Source organism: Odocoileus virginianus, chromosome 9 (genome assembly GCF_023699985.2).
Source record: "Odocoileus virginianus isolate 20LAN1187 ecotype Illinois chromosome 9, Ovbor_1.2, whole genome shotgun sequence".
NCBI classification, from domain to species: Eukaryota; Metazoa; Chordata; class Mammalia; order Artiodactyla; family Cervidae; genus Odocoileus; species Odocoileus virginianus.
Window position 1 is genome coordinate 69,941,854 of NC_069682.1, and position 14,689 is coordinate 69,956,542.

Genomic DNA, 14,689 nt, shown 5'->3' on the forward strand with positions numbered 1-14,689 from the left:
TAATAAACATGTGTGGATTTAATTCAATTACTTATCTTTACATCCCCAGCAGTGCCCTGAATAAAGTAGTGGGTAATAGATGTGTGCTGGATTGAACTTCTCATTTCTGTATCCTCAACAGTGTCAAGGATTTTTGTCTCACACATAGTTGGCATTAACAAGTAGGTGGAGTTGAACTGGGCATGGGAGCCCTGTGAAATGCTCTTGCTGTCCACTGGTCAGGTTCTGCCAGCCTACATAAGGGATCTGGGCCCCCCAGCATCAGGAGATTGTCTAGTCTAACTCTTCCATACCAAAACTCACTCCCTTGTTGATTTCACCCAGCCTCAAGCTTTAAATTCTTGCTTTGCTGATGACTTCCAAAGTGGTAACTCTAGTCCTCATCTTGCTTCTGACCTCCCGACTTGGAGATCTAACTGTCCCCTTGACAACTCCACTTGGATTTCTAGTAGACATCTCAGTCTGCTGCTGCTGCTGCCTAAACATGTCCAATTAGGAACTCTTAATTTTGTGCTGCAAATTTGTTCATTGTGGAGCATTTCCCAGCTCAGCATTAGCAGTTTCATCCATCCATTTGCTCAGATCAAAAACTCAGCCTCATCCTTGTCTTCTCTCTCTCACTCCCCTCATCCAATCTCTTACAAACCCTGTTGGTCTGCATTCAATATACATCCAGAATTCAAGTCACCATCACCTCCTGCCCCAATTACAGATATCTCCTCACCAATCCCCCTACTTTCACCCTTAACCCCTATAGCTTAGTTTCAGCCAACAAATCATCTTTTTAAAATCTGTGTTGGATCATAGAACTCCTCTGCCCCACCCCGTCTTACTCAAAGCACAACCACAAAGCTTTCAGCAGCTACAAAAGTCCTATGTGGTCCAGCTTCTGGTATCTCTTTTGACCTCCTTGTACCCTCTCCCCTTCCTTTATTCCTCTTTTCAGCCACACTGACTTCTTTGCTATTCCTCAAACATGATAAAACACATTATGTCTCAGGACCTTTGCACTCACTGTTTCCTCTTCCTGGAACATTCTTCCTCTAGCTTAGTTTTTGCAGATCTTTTGTGCAAGAATTCTTCAGTTGTGGTGCAGGCTTAGTTGGTTCTTCAAGTGTCCCCTGAACCAGCAGCATTAGTATCGGCTTTGACAACATCTTTGTTAAAAATGCCAACATTTCTAATAGACCAGATGTGCTGGGCTTCCCTGGTGGCTCAGATGGTAAAGAATCTGCCTGCAATGTAGGAGACTCAGGTTCGATGCCTGAGTCAGGAAGGTCCCCTGGAGAAGGGAATGGCAACCCACTCCAGTATTCTTGCCTGGAGAATCCCATGGACAGAGGAGCCTGGCAAACTACAGTCCATGGGGTTGCAAAGAGTGGGACAAGACTGAGCAACTAACACTGAATCAGAAACCCTGGGGGTAGAGGGGAGCCTTCTGCGGTTTAACAAGTCCTCCAAGTAACTTGGATGTACAATAAACTTTGAAAACCACTGTTTCACATGAACCTCACCAAGATGGTGGAGTAGAAGGACATGTGCTCATCTTCTCATACGAGAACTCCAAAATCACAAGTTGCTGCTGAATAACCATTGACAGGAGAATGTTGGATCCCACCAAAAAAAGAGATACCCCATGTCCAACGGCAAAGGAGAAGCCCCAGCAAAACTGTAGGAGGGGCAAAAATCACATTTAGAATCAAACCCCATATCTGCCAGAGACACTCGGAGGGCTCAAACAAACCTTGTGCACACCAGGACCCAGAGACCCCACAGAGACTGAACCAGAGCTGCGTTTGAGTGTCTCCTGCAGAGGTACGGGTCAGCAGTGGCCTGCTGCAGGGGCAGGGGCTCTGGGTGCAGCAGACCTGGGTGTGGCAGAAGCCCTCTTGGAGGAGGTCGCCATTAACCCACCATAGAACTGCCAGAACTTACACTGGACTGGGAAACAGACTCTCAGAAGGCACCAAAAAACCTTGTGTGCACCAGCACCCAGGAGAAAGGAGCAATGACCTCATAAGAGACTGACCCAGACTTGCCTGTGAGTGACCACGATTCTCCGGCAGAGGCATGGGTCAGCAGTGGCCCGCTGCAGGGGTGGGGGCACTGAGTGCAGCAGTGCAAGCTGGGACCTTTTGAAGGAGGTCACCAGTATCCTCATTACCTCCACCATAGTTTGGCCTCAGGCCAAACAACAGGGAGGGAACACAGCACTGCCCATCAATGGAAAATTGGATTAAAGATTTACTGAGCATGGTCCCGCCCATCAGAACAAGACCCAGCTTCCCCCTCGGTCAGTCTCTCCCATCAGGAAGCTTCCACAAGCCTCTTATCATTTTCCATCAGAGGGAAGACAGAATGAAAACCACAATCACAGAAAACTAACCAGTCTGATGACAAGGACCTCAGGCTTGTCTAACTCAGTGAAACTATGAGCCATGCCACAGCCACCCAAGACAGACAGGTCATGGAGGTGAGTTCTGACAGAATGTGGCCCACTGGAGAAGGGAATAGCAAACCACTTCAGTATTCTTGCCTTGAGAACCCGATGAACAGTATGAAAAGGCAAAAAGGACACTGAAAGATGAACTCCCCAGGTTGGTCGGTGCCCAGTATGCTACTGGAGATCAGGGGAGAAATAACTCCAGAAAGAATAAGAGACAGAGCCAAAGCAAAAACAACACCCAGCTGTGGATGTGACGGTGATGGAAATAAAGTCTGATGCTGCAAAGAGCATTATTGCATAGGAACCTGGAATGTTAGGTCCATGAATCAAGGCAAATTGGAAGTGGTCAAGCAGGAGATGGCAACGTTGACATTCTAGGAATCAGTGAACTAAGATGGACTGGAATGGGTGAATTTAACTCAGATGGCCATTATATCTACTACTGTGGGCAAGAATCCCTTAGAAGAAATGGAGTAGCCATCATAGTCCAACAAAAGAGTCCAAAATGCAGTACTTGGATGTAATCTCAAAAATGACAGAATTATCTCTGTTCGTTTTCAAGGCAAGCCATTAAGTATCACAGTAATTCAAGTCTACGCCCCGACCAGTAATGCTGAAGAAGCTGAAGTTGAACGGTTCTATGAAGACCTACAACACCCAGAAAAGATGTCCTTTTCATTATAGGGGACTGGAACGCAAAAGTAGGAAGTCAAGAAGCAACAGTTAGAATTGGACATGGAACAAAAGACTAGTTCCAAATCGGGAAAGGAGTACGTCAAGGCTGTATATTGTCACCCTGCTTATTTAACTTATATGCAGAGTACATCATGAGAAATGGGGGGCTGGATGAAGCACAAGCCGGAATCAAGATTGTTGGGAGAAATATCAATATCAGATATGCACATGACACCACCCTTATGGCAGAAAGTGAAGAAGAACTAAAGAGCCTCTTGATGGAAGTGAAAGAAGAGAGTGAAAAAGTTGGCTTAAAACTCAACATGCAGAAAACTAAGATCACGGCATCTGGTCCCATCACTTCATGTCAAATAGATGGGGAAACAGTGGAAACAGTGACAGACTTTACTTTGGGGGGCACCAAAATCACTGCAGATGGTGATTGCAGCCATGAAATTAAAAGATGCTTACTCCTTGGAAGGAAAGTTATGACCAACCTAGACAGCATATTAAAAAGCAGAGACGTTACTTTGCCAACAAAGGTCTGTCTAGTAAAAGCTATGGTTTTTTCAGTAGTTATGTATGGATGTGAGAGTTGGACTATAAAGAAAGCTGAGCACCGAAGAATTGATGCTTTTGAACTGTGGTGTTGGAGAAGACTCTTGAGAGTCCCTTGGACTGTAAGGATATCCAACCAGTCCATCCTAACGGAAATCAGTCCTGAATATTCATTGGAAGGACTGATGCTGAAGCTGAAACTCCAATACTCTGGCCACCTGATGCGAAGAACTAATTCATTGGCAAAGACCCTGATGCTGGGAAAGATTGAAGGCAGGAGGAGAAGGGGACGACAGAGGATGAGATGGTTGGATGGCATCACTGACTCAATGGACATGAGTTTGAGCAAGCTCTGGGAGTTGGTGATGGACAGGGAGGCCTGGTGTGCTGCAGTCCATGGGGTCGCAAAGAGTCGGACACAGCTGAGCAACTGAACTGAGAACTGAGTTTCACATAGCTCTTTGGTCCACTCCCTTGGTTCCTTCAGACCTTGTTCAAATGTTCTCTTAAAAAAACGAAGGCTTACATCCCTACTTCCCTGGTGGTTCAGTGGTTAAGAATCCACCTTGCAATACAGAGGATGTGGATTCAATCCCTGGTGGGGGAACTAAGATCCCACAAGCCTTGGAGCAACTAAGCCTGTACCACAACTAAAGAAGCCTTGCGCTGCAACAAAATATCCGTGTGATACAGCAAAGATGCAGCCAAATAAGCAAATAAATACAGAAAAAGAAAGGTCTCTCCTGACCCCTCTGTCTAAAATAGCACTCCCCCAATATAAGTCCCAATTTCCCTCACACTTACACCACAGGGTGTATTTATATCTTGACTTGTTTCTTTCTTTCCTATCTCTCTCCCTGTCCTAGATGTAGGCTTTCTAAGAATCTCCGATGCCTGAAACAGTCTCTGGCATAGAGTAGGCACTCAGTAAACATCTGGGCATGAATGAGCCTGCCCTGTTCTCAGAAGGGAATATGGGGCCTAGAGAAGAGCAGGGACTTTCCCGAGGTCACACGGGGTGCCAGGCTTCCTGAGACCATCAGATGCAGGACCCGCGCTGCAGCGTTAGGCTCAGTGTGGCTGGCGTGCCCCTCCTTAGAAGCGTGGCTCATTGGAGGCCCCCGGCACACTTCCCTTCCCTTTTAAGCTGTGAGTGGTTTAATTTGTGAGCGCTGCTGCCTTTCATGTCCCAAGCTGTGTCCCGCTCCCTCTGATCTCCGAGGCCGCCCAGACCCCGGTGCCACTTGTCGGCCCCGCCCCCCTCAGCCCAGATCAGGAGGCTCAGTAATTGTGACTGATTTTCAAAGCTGCCTGGAGTCTCCGTAAGCACCCAAGTGTCGGATTTGCTTTTCCTTCAAAAAGTTGCTCAAATGAAATAAACTAATTTAATTTCTGCTTCTTCCTCCCCCTTCCTGGGTTCCCCTGGCTTGTCCGAGTTAAATCCCCACTATTTCCTGAGCGGAATGTCAGAGTCAGTGGACCGGGAAACCGGGGTGGGGTGGGGTGGGGTTCCTTGCGGCTGGGCTCATCAAGCTGGGGGCTGGCTCAGCCTCCCACTCTCTGGGTGACCTTGAGTGAGTCCTTGCATTTTTCTCGGTCTGACTTTCCCCATGAGGGACACAAGAACCTTGACACTCCAAAAGCCTGGGAGCCCAACCCAACGATCTGCTGGGTCATTGACTTGCTATGTGACTGTGGGTTACATCATCTCCTCTCTCTAAGCCTTGGTGTTTCCATCTGTTCAATGGGGATGCTGACATCAGTCCTGCCACCTCGCAGAGTCAAAGTGAGAGTGAATGGTGATGGGCAAGCCAGCATGGGGCATATGGGACTGTACCTTCCTCTGGGCCCTCATTCCCATCCACTCTCCACCTTGAGGCAGAGGGAGGCTTCCAAAACGCAAGTCTGCCCACTTGCTTTCTTGCTTAAGCTTTTCCCAGGCTACCTGCTTCCCTCAAGTCCTTTGCATGAGTCCAGCTTCCTCCTCTAGCCTCATCTCTCACCATCTTTCTGGCTTTTCCATGTGGAAACATGCAGTTCAGTTTTGGGTGAAGAGAGACAGGACTCTGTCTCTTTTGGCCAGAGTTTGAGTCCAGGAGTAAGGGCTGCCGGACTTGGGAAATCAGAGGCTTCATAAGCTACCTCTGACTTGCAGTGTGACCTGGGACCCGTCACGGCTCTTCTGAGCCTTAGTTTCCCCACTTGCAAAACTGATTTCTAAGTACTCCCTGGGTCTCTGCCATGGACAACCTCCAAATTTATCTCTCTACCTCAGTTGCCTCAGGTACCTTCAGCTACCTTGCAGCTGAAACTGGATACTGAACTGCCTTTTTCAAGATCTCTCCTCGGCTTTCTAATAAATACTTTCAACTTAGTTCATCTAACCAAACTCATGATTTCCCTCCATCCCCACAAATCTGTTTCTCCGACTGTTTCTCCCATCTCAGTAAATGGAGATTCCATCTATTTAATTGCCCAGGTCAAAATCTCAGTAGTCATCCTTGAATTTTCTTTCTCTCACACCCCACATCCAATCCATTAGCAAATGCTTTCAGCTCTACCTTCGAAATATACCTAGAAGCCGACCTCTTTTCAGTACCCTTACTGGTACCACCTTGTTCCAAGCTACCATCATTTCCTGCCTAGGTAATTGCAATATCCTTGTCAATGAGCTATCTGCTTCTGCCTTTCCCCCACCTCTCCATCTAATCTTCACAGAACAGTCACAGGATCCTGTTCAAATTAAGTCATATCATGTCACTCTTCTGAACAAGCCCCTCCACTGACTTCCCAGCTTGCTGAGCATAAAACGAAATACCTTGACTATGATCACACGGCTGCCTGATCTAGTCTCTTCTCTGCTTCCCCTCAGAGGGAATTCAGCCCTGAGACCTTTGCATATACTGTTCCCACTGCCTGGACTGCTGTTCCCTGGGCGCAGGTTCTCACTTCTTTCGAGTCTTTGCTTCAGTGTCTTCTTCCCAACCCCAGGATCAGTTTGTTAACTTGCTTCCTGCTTGTCTTCCTTGACCAGAATATCCCTTCCATGAGAGCAGAGAGGCTGGTCTGCCTTCTCCACGCTGTGTCCCAGGTGCCTATGCATATTTGTTAAAAGAATGAATGAATTCATTCAGCAGACACATAAGCTGTCAAATGCATGCACGGGTCTTAAAGGCCGTGCACATCTGTGCACGTGTGAGAATACGGTATGCACAGCAGACAACACCAACACACCTGTGTGTGTGTGTGAACACCAACCCACACCCACATTCACACCCTCGCCGTTCCCTGTTCTCCCACCATCCTTTGTGCTCACTGTCTTCTCTGGTTCACTCCCTTCTCTTCCATTACCGCCTGCTCGCTCATTACCTACAGATTTGCCCCATCTAGAGAAGCCAGGGGTGACTGTACTTTTCCCCAAGAAACCACGTTCCTCTGGCCTCTGATGAGCAGCTGCAGAGCTAGAAGGCCAAGAAGAGGTAGTGCCTTGGCCAAAGAGATGGAATGTGTTCTAGGACCCAGAGCCACTGTTCCCTGTCCAGCCTGGCTTGCAGGTGACTTAGGCTAATGTGGTGGGGAAGGTGGTAGTGGCCGGCTTGCTCCTCAGCCCACGACTCCAGTTTCTACCAGGGGCCCTGGGCTAAGTGATTGTCCAGGACTGTGCCTGGGCACCTGGGCTCACAGCTGTGCCCTGACTCCCCTCCCCCCAGCAGGCTCCCTCTCTCAACCCGGCTGCTCCCCTCCCCCTCTTGCTGGCTCATCCCACCCCCCGGAGCCCACTGCCCACCTGTGGGTGAGAGCTCGGCCACGCTGCCAATGTAGGGGCCATGCAGGAAGCGGGGCTCGCTGTCGTTGATGTCCTGCACCTTGATGATGAACTCCGACTCGGGCTCCAGCAGGCGGTTGGTGGCACGGTCCCGAGCCTGAGCCCGCAGTGTGTAGAAGGTCTTCTGTTCCCGGTCCAGGCGCTCCATGGCATGGATGTCACCCGTCAGCTCGTCGATCAGGAAGATGGTCCCAGCGCCCTCGCCCGAGATGGTGTACTTGATGGCCCCGTCACCCTCGTCTGAGTCCGAGTGGATCTGGGGAGGCAGGGAGGAAGGCAGAATGGGGGCCCGGGTGGGAGCTCCTTCTGGCGCCCCACTCCCCCACCAAGTCCCACTGGGGGCCTCTTCCTAAGCACATCTCTTCTTTGACATACCCATTCTTCAGTGAAGTCACTGAGGCTGGAGAAACCAAACGCCATCCCAGTCCCAGGCCTCACTGCTCTGGCACGTTTCACTGGCCCTCCTGCTCTTCCTGCTCCAGCCCTGCCCCTGTAATTGACCTTTCCCCCTGCGGCCAGAGATATCAGCCTCAGAGGCAGATCTGAACAGGTCCTCCTGTGCATGCAATCTTCTATGGCTCCCTGTCACCCTTACAAAGAAGTCACAGCCACCTCCACACCTCTCTGCTTCTTCTTTGCATGTCCTGCCTTATTTCTCTGTCTACTGAAAGTCTCCTCATCCTGCAAGGCTTGCCACATCTAGCAAGTTTAAATGCCACCTCTTCTCAAAAGCTTTTTTTTGGACCCACCCCCACCCCCACTCCCACTCCACCTCCAACTCTGCCATTCCGCTCCAAGATCTTTGCAAGACGTCAAGCCATCGTTATCACGTTCACTGTAGCCATGCTTCTTAAATCTTAATGTGCATGCAAATCACCCAAGATCTCGGTAAAAAGCAGATTCTGACCCAGGGAGTTTGGAGTGGGGCCTCAGAATTTGCATTTTTAGCAAATTTCCAAGCTGCTATCCATGACCCTCGCTGGACTGACAGGTCTAGGGTCCCTAGGCTCCAAGCCCTCAAAAGTATCTTCTTACCTCTCTGGAGTGCAGCCTCAGGGCTTGGCATATGGTGGGGGCAGGGATTGGAAGGACAGAGGGGAAAGAGGGATGCAAACTGGAGGAGCGCCTACCATGTGCCAGGCAGTGTGCTGAGCAATTTGCATATTTATTTGGTGCACAGTTCTTTAAAAAGAAAATCACTATTAGAGTAGGTTTTGCTATCTTCACTTTGCAGATTTTTTTTTTTTCATTTCTCTACTGAGGACTAGAGAAATGGGATGAATTGCTCAAGGTCAGACCGCTGGAGGAACTGGCCTGGTCCACAGCCTGGGATTTTTCACTCCATCCTCATGCCTCCTGGGAGGAGCCCATGGCGGAGGGAAGAAGCGGTACAGCTTGGTCCAGCCTTGGTGCCAGCATCACCTCCCTGTGAGTTCTCGAACAAGTCACTACCTCTTTGGGCCTCAGGTCCTTCCTCTGTAACATGCGGAGCATAATAGCACCTCCTCCTAGAGGTGCCGGAGGATGGCATGTCTGCGTGATAAGTGGTTTCAGTTGTGTCCGACTCTATGTGACCCCATGGACTGTAGCCCGCCAGGCTCCTCTGACCATGGGATTATCCTAGGCAAGAATACTGGAGTGGGTTGCCATTTCCTCCTCCAGGGGATCTTCCCAACTCAGGGATCGAACATGTGTCTCTTACATCTCCTGCATCGGCAGAGGGGTTCTTTGCCACTGGCACCACCTGGGGAGCCCAAATGGAGGGCTAATTGAGTCTAAAGTCCACATAAGGCCCTTAGCACTTGCCTGGCACCAGATGATGTTTACAATAGGTAACAGCCAGCCTGGCACTGGCACTGCCTATGGAGTGGCACCACAGCAGAGCCCCTGCTGGTCCGGGTGGGAACACTTTGAATGCTGGGTCACAGAGAGGCCCAAGGGGTGGAGGGAGCTGAGGGAAGTGAGAGGAAAGCAGACTATTTACCGCAGGTAGGGAGCCTCTTCACTATTTTAGCAACTGGTACAACTATCCTGGTAGGTACTAGTTGAAAATCAGTCCTGCCTGAGACATAGTAAATGTCCCATAAATGGTAGCTATCATTATTATTATATTATTATTAAATGTTAGCTATATATAACTGGGATTTAATCCAGGCACTGCTAAGCTCCAAAACCCAGGCTGTTTTCACTGCACCGAGATCTCCTGGGCAAGGAACCAGCAGAAAGACTGTTCTCCCACATAGAAACACCCAAGTCCTTATCCTACAACGTGCAAATCTCTCAGGCAGCTCTGAGCAGAAGAAAATGCATCCGAGGAAGTCAGTGACCTTGGGCGGCTCTCTGCTCCTCTTGAAGCTTCCTCCAAGATGGAGCATGAACAAGAGAAGCCGTTTTAAAGGCCCCTTTCAGGCCAGGACGCCATGTACCCCAGCCCACTCAGCACGATAACAGGTGCCAATGAAGTCATCACGAAGAGGAATAAAAGCCCACCCCCTGCCACGCAGGAGGAGCCCGGGTATAAATTCTGCTGGTGGAACTTTGTGTCTGAAAGGTGGATTATAGAAGTGCCATTTGGAAGATTGAATGGCCCATAAACATTTTCATATTTCATTAGCCGATTAATGGGCATCTCTCTCTTTTTGGCGAGTCTGCTGATTCTCAGCAGAAATTGCGGGGAGTAAATGGAGGCGTCGGGTGGAACCTTTCCGGGTCCCTGTCCTGTTATAGATTGCCCCAATTAATGCCCGTCCTGGGCTCCACTGAGAAGCCTTCTTCCTGTCCAGTTACTGTTAATAGATTTCTCATAAGTGGCTGGATTGTAAAAACCTCATAACTCAGTTTAATACCCCCAATAAAATTATCTCAAGACATCAGCCCTGAATCATCGGCAGTGCTGGAGATGAGGAGACCTGTCTCTCCTGTTTGCTGTTTATGCTGTTCCTCCACCTCTGCCCGGAGGAGGTGGGGACCACAGAGAGTGAATGGGTTCCCTTTTCAGATGACTTCACCCACTTCCCAGTCAGACCCGTTGCGGGTTTATTTAATCAGCACACACTCCTCCCCGGAAGTCTGGTGGAATAGATGCCATTTGGAGGAATGCATAACAGCTGTAATCTTATTAGTCTTCATCACCACCCTAATAAGAATGAAATGTCATTCTTAGTTCCATTTACCAGATGAGGAAACTGAGGAACACAGAGGGGAGGTCATTTGCTTGGTCACCCAGCTAAGTGCAGGAAGCCAATCTCCTGAACCCGTCACTCACGCACGTTGTGATCACACCATCTGTTATTTTTATCCCTCTGGGTCCGTTTTTCCACCTGAGAAATTGGATCAAGTCCTACCTGGCACAGACGCGGTGAAGACGAAACAGGAACATGACCTACACACTCTGTAGGGTTTCCCTAGAGGCTCGGTGGTAAAGAACCCTCCTACAAATTCAGGAGAAACAGGTTCAACCCCTGGGTTGGGAAGATCCCCTGGGGAAGGAAATGGCAACCCACTCCAGTATCCTCACCTGGGAAATCCCATGGAAAGATGGATCCTGGCGGGCTACAGTTCATGGGGTGGTAAAAGAGTCAGATATGACTCAGCGACTAAACAATAACACACTCTGTAAGTGATTGTCTCCTTCCCTTTCCGTCTCCTGGGTCTCCATCACACCCATGAAGCCCTTAACATTTTATCTCAGCCTCTGGCCAGGGATCACCTACCAGTGAGGAATAGAAAGGAGGGAGTGAAACCTAGTGATGATGTCACTGATATTCTTCCATGAAGTGTGACAGAGAGCTCATGCTGGGGCCCAGGGATTGCTCTCTGGGGACAGCAGAGTTGGACAGAGCCAGTCAGCCTGCGGAGGAGCTGAGAGCTCAGAGCTGCAGATTTGGGCTGGGTCGGGGCTGCTTCCCAACGTCACCCCCTGCCTGGGTCCTGGTTCTGGAGTGGAGAGGGAGTGGATAGAGGATCCTGGAGGGCTAGAGTCCACAGGGTCACAGAGTTGCACACGACTGAAGTGACTTAGCACGCACACACATGCCGCTCATTCTATCCCAGGATGGTATTTCTCAAGAATCTCAGCTATGAGGCTGGAGGATGGGGCTTTTATTTACTGAGCGCCTACTACATGCCAGATTGCAAACCTCTGCAGAAGTCTAATTTAACATTGTGGCAGGACTTCCCTGGTAGTCTAAGTGGTTAAGAATCTGCCTGCCAAGGCAGGGGACATGGGTTTGATCCCTGGTCCAGGAAGATCCCACATGCCATGGGGCAACTACCATGGCCCACAACTACTGAGCCCACACTCTATAGCCAGTGAGTTGAAACTACTGAGCCCACGTGCCCTGGAGCCTGTGCACCACAACAAGAGAAGCCACTGCAATGAGAAGCCCACACACCCCATCTAGAGAGTAGCTGCCACTTGCCACAAGTAGAGAAAGCCTGGCGCACAGCAGTGACGACCGAGCACAGCCAAAAATACATACATTTAAAAGAAAACTGTGGCCTATGTAAATGTCTCCCCACAGACTGAGATGGTCCCAGGTCTGTCTGACTCCAAAGCACAAGTTGGTCCCTCTGCAGCCTTTGGAATCTGGCTAGTCCACTTACAGGGCTTCCCTGTAGCTCAGTTGGTAAAGAATCCGCCTGCAATGCAGGAGACCCCGGTTTGATTCCAGTGTCGGGAAGATCCGCCGGAGAAGGGGTAGGTTACCCACTCCAGTTTTCTTGGGCTTCCCTTGTGGCTCAGCTGGTAAAGAATCGACTGCAATGCAGGAGACCTGGGTTCGATCCCTGGGTTGGGAAGATTCCCCTGGAAAAGGGAAAGGCCGAGCAGGTCCCAACTGACCTTCTCAGTCAGGCACAATGGAGCGACTTTCACTTGACTTCACTTAGTCCACTTACAACACTTCTGGTTAAGGAAGAGGGAGAAAGGAAGAGGGGGTGGGCTGGAGGGCATTCATGGGGCTGCATAGCTTCGACAGAGGCCTGTACCACCCTGTACCCGCAGGCCATGGTCATTGGTAGCCTTTTCAATCTGAGCCTCTGTCTCATCATTTGGAAAAGGACTTCAAAATCAGAAGAGGTGATGGGCTTTGGATACAGGAAGAGCCAGTTGCCAGCGTCTGCTCTGTCACCCACTTGTTGCCTGGCCCTGAGTGAGAGGCTACCTTCCTCCAAGCCTCAGTTTTCTCAACAGTAAATGAGACTGACAGGGCTTCCCCAGAGTCTAAAGATGCACTAGATAACATGTGGGAGCTCCAGGCACTTACTAAGTGCTCATTGAAGACAAGTTGCCTTTCGTCTTCTGGCACCTGGCCTCAAGAGAGGCTAAGGGTCAGCGAGTGCATCCATTCCCCCATCTCCTGACATAATAGCCACAGGCTCAAATCCTGACCCACTGGAGACATGGGGGCCATTATGCAACATCTTCTTGTCTTTTACTTATTTTTTAAGTATTTGTTTATTTTATTATTATAAGTATTATTACTATATTATACTAATTATATTATTATAAGTATTATATTACTATAAATATTATTTTAAGTATTATTTTATTTTATTATTCTTATTTTATCTATTTTTATTTCCTGACCCTGCCACGTGGTATGTGGGATCTTAGTTCCCTGACCAGGGATCGAACCTGCATCACCTGCATTGCAAGTGTGCTGTTTTCACCACTGGACCACCAGGGAAATCCGTCTTCTTGCCTTTTAGACTCAGCTCATTTCCTCCTGCAGGCACCCCTCCCAGAGGCCCTCCCATTTGCCCTCCTCCATGCACACTCCCCTCTGCTCCACATTCGCCTATAACACCTCTGTATTGCAGTCTGTCTCCCCACTTCTCATGGGGTTCAGGGGCAGGGACTAACTTTGATTCATCTTTGTCTGAATTCCCCATGCCAGGCACACAATAGGTGTCCTGACAGCGTATGCAGAGAAAATACAGGGGGAGTGGGAGAGTGAGTGTGTGTGTGTGTGTGTGTGTGAGAGAGAGATAGCAAGTGTGTATGTGAGATGATGAACTCTGATCAAGCATATGGCTGTTCATTTCCATTTCCCTTGTACCTAGGTTAGGCCACAGCACCAAACATTGAATACATTAGTGAAATATACAACTGTCATTGTGTGTGTGTGTGCTAAGTCACTTCAGTTGTGCCCAACTCTTTGTGATCCCATGGACTGTAGCCTGCCAGGTTCCTCTGTCCATGGGATTCTCCAGGCAAGAATACTGGAGTCGGGTGTCATGCCTTCCTCCAGGGGACCTCTCCAACCCAGGGATTGAACCCATATCTCTCATGTCTCCTGTATTGGCAGGAGGGTTCTTCAGCACTAGTGCTTACCTGGGAAGCCCTGCAACTGTCATTAGAATTTTGCAACTGTCTTCCAGGATTTCTGGAGGATCCAGTCACTCTGTTCAATCCCAGATATCAGTGAGCTAGACTAGGAAGGACAATCACTAGGCACACTTTTAGACCCTCTACTGTTACCTCCTTGATATTGCATAATGATCTTGTGGCTCAGAGTTCATCCTCTCCCCATTGTACAGATTGGCAAACTGAGGCTCACAGAGGGAACACATCCTACCTAAAGCCACACAGCTAACAAGAGGCAGCCCAAGGCCTGTCTGCCTCCACATCCTGGGCTCTTTTCACTGCAGCTATTGGAGGCAGCCCCGCAGGGGATTCCCCCTCCCTAAACCCCAGCCCAGGATCATAAACAACTTGAAAAACACCAGAGTGATGGCTTCTCATCCTGGAGTGGGGCGGGCGGGGGATGCTGAAAAATGGGACTTACGAGGCCATTAATTACTTCCTCCTAATTAAATCAAAATTAAATGCGAGCAGAGGTACGTTTTCCTTATTAAAGACAATTAAACGGACAGTGCAGCTACGCAAATAAAACGAGTCCAGGATTTAAACGGAAAGCAAATCAAATAAAAAGCGTCCCCCAGAATGAGGGATCTGTTCATGCCTGTGCTACTCGTAAACCAGGAGTTCATCAATTTTCTTTAAATATTAGCAACTTAATTAAATCTGCTCTCCTCCCCACTTTAATCCTGCCGTATATCTAAAATAGATCTCACCGCCCACAGGAGTTGGTCATAAGTGCTGACCCCATAATTCTCTTTAAAAAAAAAAAAGAAGAATTAAAAATCCTACAAAACCCACATCCAGCTGACAGAAGCCT

At 49.0% G+C, this 14,689-nt stretch overlaps 1 protein-coding gene across 4 annotated transcripts in view; it reads right to left on the reverse strand.

Annotated features, from left to right (window-relative positions):
* CDH22 (cadherin 22) overlaps positions 1–14,689 on the reverse strand; it is a 137,593-nt gene that overhangs the window by 60,774 nt on the left and 62,130 nt on the right. For all 4 annotated transcript variants that reach the window (XM_070472717.1, XM_070472715.1, XM_070472716.1 and 1 more), the window contains exon 3: positions 7,467–7,761. In XM_070472717.1, coding sequence (XP_070328818.1) covers positions 7,467–7,761 — 295 coding nt within the window. The remainder of the gene's footprint in view (positions 1–7,466; positions 7,762–14,689) is intronic.